This window comes from Cebus imitator, unplaced genomic scaffold (assembly GCF_001604975.1).
Source record: "Cebus imitator isolate Cc_AM_T3 unplaced genomic scaffold, Cebus_imitator-1.0 Scaffold720, whole genome shotgun sequence".
NCBI classification, from domain to species: domain Eukaryota; kingdom Metazoa; phylum Chordata; class Mammalia; order Primates; family Cebidae; genus Cebus; species Cebus imitator.
In genome coordinates, this window is record NW_016108035.1 from 1 (window position 1) to 3797 (window position 3797).

At 47.3% G+C, this 3797-nt stretch overlaps 1 protein-coding gene and 1 long non-coding RNA gene across 2 annotated transcripts in view; one reads left to right on the top strand and one right to left on the bottom strand.

The window, feature by feature from the left end:
* LOC108296505 lies at nucleotides 1–3347 on the bottom strand. Its single transcript, XR_001821890.2, has 2 exons — nucleotides 2475–3347; nucleotides 1–347 (listed from the first exon to the last, which is right to left on the bottom strand). It is a non-coding gene; the product is annotated as an uncharacterized LOC108296505 (long non-coding RNA).
* Nucleotides 3348–3380: 33 nt separating this feature from the next.
* The window catches only part of LOC108296492 (NUT family member 2F-like), a 2255-nt gene continuing 1838 nt past the window's right edge, over nucleotides 3381–3797 (top strand). Inside the window, exon 1 of the mRNA XM_017518970.2 lies at nucleotides 3381–3462. Within this exon, the coding sequence (XP_017374459.2) occupies nucleotides 3381–3462 (82 nt within the window). The remainder of the gene's footprint in view (nucleotides 3463–3797) is intronic.

A 3797-nucleotide genomic window follows, 5' to 3' on the forward strand; every position in this document is an offset into this window, starting at 1 on the left:
TTAAAAAAAAAAAAAAAAGTTTCAAATCCCAGAGAGAAAATTAATAAACGAGTAAGTCTGCAAAAATATCAAGGTTATTGGTATTTAAAATCAAACTGTGGCTGGGCATGGCTCATGCCTGTAATCCCAGTACTTTGGGACACTATGGGCAAATCACATGAGGCCAGAAGTTCAAGACCAGCCTGGCTAACACGGTGAAATCCCATCTCTACTAAAAATACAAAAATTATCCAGGTCTGGTGGTATATTCCTGTGACCCAGTTACTTGGGAGGCTGAGGCAGGAGAACCACTTAAACCTGGGAGGCAGAGGTTGCAGCGAGCCAAGGCTACGCCATTGCACTCCAGTCTAGCCGACAGATTGAGGCTCCATTTCAAAAAATTTTTCAAATAACATCAAATCATCAAAGTTGTTCAGACCTTCTCCTAACACTTGCAGGGCGCAGACTAAGAATACAAAAGACGGCCCAAATATCCTATCTCCGGGTGTATTTAAGTTGCAAAACAAATTAACAAACTGTCAGATAAAACATGCTCTATATTCCTAGCTTGACAAATGCACCCATCTAAAACACTGAACGTTTTTTTTTTGTTGTTGGGGTTGGGGACGGAGTCTTGCTTTGTTGCCCAGACTGGCAATGCAATCGTGGCTTGCTGCAACCTCCACCTCCCGGGATCAAGCAATTCTCCTGCTTCAGCCTGCCAAGTAGCAGGATTACAAGCGTGTGCCACCACACCTGGCTAATTTTTCTAACTTTTTAGTAGAGACAGGGTTTCACCATGTTGGCCAGACTGGTCTTGAACTCATGACCCCAGGTGATCTGCCCACCTCAGCTTCCTAAAGTTCTGGGATTACAGAACATTAAACTTTTAAAATTGGTTTTAAGATCTCTTTCTCCCAGGGTAAAATAAGGAGCCAGTGCCATGGTGTGCGCCTATAATCTCAGCTACCCAGGAGGCTGAGCGGAAGGACTTCTTGGCTCAAGAGTTTGACGCCAGCGTGGGCAACACAGTGAGACCTCACCTAAAAACAAACAAAAAAATGGCAAAATGGCAAGATAATTGAGTGTGACTAAGTTGAACGTGTCTGGATGCTCTGATAACCTGGTGATTTGGGGATGAATAATAAAGGTGTATATATTCCATTAATTGTTTTTTGACCTTCACTTGTTATTTTACTTTTTTCTGATACACAATCTCACTCTGTTCCCCGGGCTGGAGTGCAGGGGCACGATCTCGGCTCACTGCAACCTCCACCTCCCAGGTTGAAGCAATTCTGCCTCAGCCTCCCGAGTAGTTGAGATTATAGGCGTGCACCACCATGCCCAGTTAATTTTTGTATGTTTAGTAGAGATGGGGTTTCACTATGTAGGCCAGGCTGGTCTCAAACTCCTGACCTCGTGAACTGTCTGCCCTGGCCTCCCAAAGTGCTGTGATAACAAGCAATAGCCACTGTGCCTGGCCCACTCATGTTATTATAATTAAAACTTGCATGTAACTTATGCTCTACTGACAGTATGGATGCTTGTTCCATCTAGCCCTACATACATACAAATGTAAGAATAGCACACAACGTTCAGTATTACAAAATGTTTCTCAGGTGTTATGTGCAACTGTGGTGAATACCAGAGTAATGTAAGTATCTCGGCAATCAGAGCTGGAATGTGAAAAGAACATGAATGCTCAGCATATCAATATTGCAATTAGGCAAGAACTAATTGCTTTCATGCTATCCATGTGTAATGATTTGGCAGGCAACTGTGTTTTTTTTCTTTCCTAAGTGCTTCCTCCTCTCAAATCTGTCCTCTAATTGGAACAGGATCTGCTTTGACATCAGTGGCACAATACGCTGGGAAACAAAATGAAAGGCTTTCTAGCCTTATAGCTACTCTTTCCTGGACTGAGGCTTTCCAGCAAAGGAGATGGGAAGAAAGGCTGGCCTGCTGATGTGCACAGATTCCAGAAACATACACAAACTGGGGACACAAGGACTGCTTCCATAACAATGACGAGCACACAGCCACCTAATAGCCTGGATCATCTGAACCAGGCGGCGGATCCAGACGTGAATCGTCTGACAAACACAAGGCTTCTTAGGAAGTGTCCTAAATTGTGTTTAGGAAGCACAGCCCCTGTTGAAATTCATCAAGAGTGGGAAAGAGCCAAAGTGGGAAGGACCATGAGTTGAGGGGCACAAAAGTAGGTCTGTTGACAAAGAATGGAAGTAAAGAGGACATCAGGTTGAAGCTCTGTGCTGTGAGTCAGAAGGACAATTTATAAGTTGCCTATAGAGGCCCACACCGTCTGTTTCTGCCAACCAGCTGGAAGGGAACCTCAGTTCTTGCCGATTGGCTGGAGCCCTTCACAGAATGTCCCCCACCCCTACCAGTACCTGCTGCAGCGCCCCTCCCCCTCTGCAGAATGTCTGGGATCCTATGTTCTAAACCTATTTACTTTCAAATTTTCCCTGATCCACCTGAACTCAGGAGAATCTGTTGAGGCAGGTCACTCTCTGGGTCCTGCCCTTGACTCTTCTCATTGTGGAAACTGTCAGGCAGCGGTGATCAGCAGCCAGCCTGAGGGGATGGCTTCAAATGGAGGTGAGTCTGTAGGGAAAGGGGCATTAACCAAGTCTCTGCCATGTTTCAAATCCTTGGGAATTCAAATTTCACACTGCCCCAGGAGACAGTTGGTAGGGCTGACGTTGAGGGAGGGACGGAGCACTAGATGTCCCCAAAGACATCACACCTGGGGAGGGCCATGGCACCCTGAGTCTGTAGTTAGGGAGGACAGCTCCTTAGAGTTGGACCAAGGTGCCTGGGGAATACACCGTGTAGGGGAAAGGATGGAGTGGATGTATTGATTCTTTCTAAAGGGGGACGGGTCACGTCACCGTGTTTGTAGGGAGTGGTGGGATCGAGTTGTGCTGGTGGCCGAAGGAGGATGACAGACAAGTCTGAGCCCTGTTTTGTGTCTTCAGGCTCCTGGAAGGTGTCCTTCCATAGTGTTCAGAGGGATTTGGACTGGACTTTTTTAGATGTTAGGGAGGAGTGGGGAGAAGTGGTCTCAGCCAGAAAACTGTTGGGTGGGTTGTCTGTGACAGAGCATGCAATGACAGCCTCTGGGTGGGCGAGGCTGGGGGTACTGTAACTGCCACAGCCTCTCAGCTCCCTCCCCAGAGGTGGCTTCTCTGTCAGTTCAGGTGGCTGTTGGCTCTGATTTAACAGGGGTGGGGGCAGTTGGGGAAGTTCAGGCAACACGGCCTGGGCTTCCCAGGTTGTTCTGAATTGTTCGTCGTTTTGTGGAAGCTCAGGTCTTCAGACCCACTTCCTCTTGTCTACTACCTCATGGCCTGTCCTCTGCACTTTGTGTTACTGTGGAGATGAAGGATTTGCTTCTATTCCATGTCTTCTGCCTCATGAACAGGGGGCAGGTGTCGACTCTTGCGGGTTCTCAGTGGAAGGGTCTGGAAAGATGGTTTCCTTTTCAGTAGAGGAAGGAGAGTAGCGCACAAATAGGAAGATGGTCCTCTTATTATTATTATTCAAGTTAGGGTGTGTGTCCTGACTGATGAGGTGCACGTGCTGTATCCCTATCCCCCTTGACTGGAGACTGCATGAGGTCCTAATGAACAGTGATGAGCTCCAGACAACTTTGCCCACCTAGCCTGTGGCCCAAGAACCTCTGATTCTTGGTTGGTCACTATATTCAGTTACTGGGAGCTCAAAGGAAAAGGACCAGAGATGGGCTCGCTGTCCCACGACCTACTGTAACATGACCAGCAGCTGTGAAAATCCCC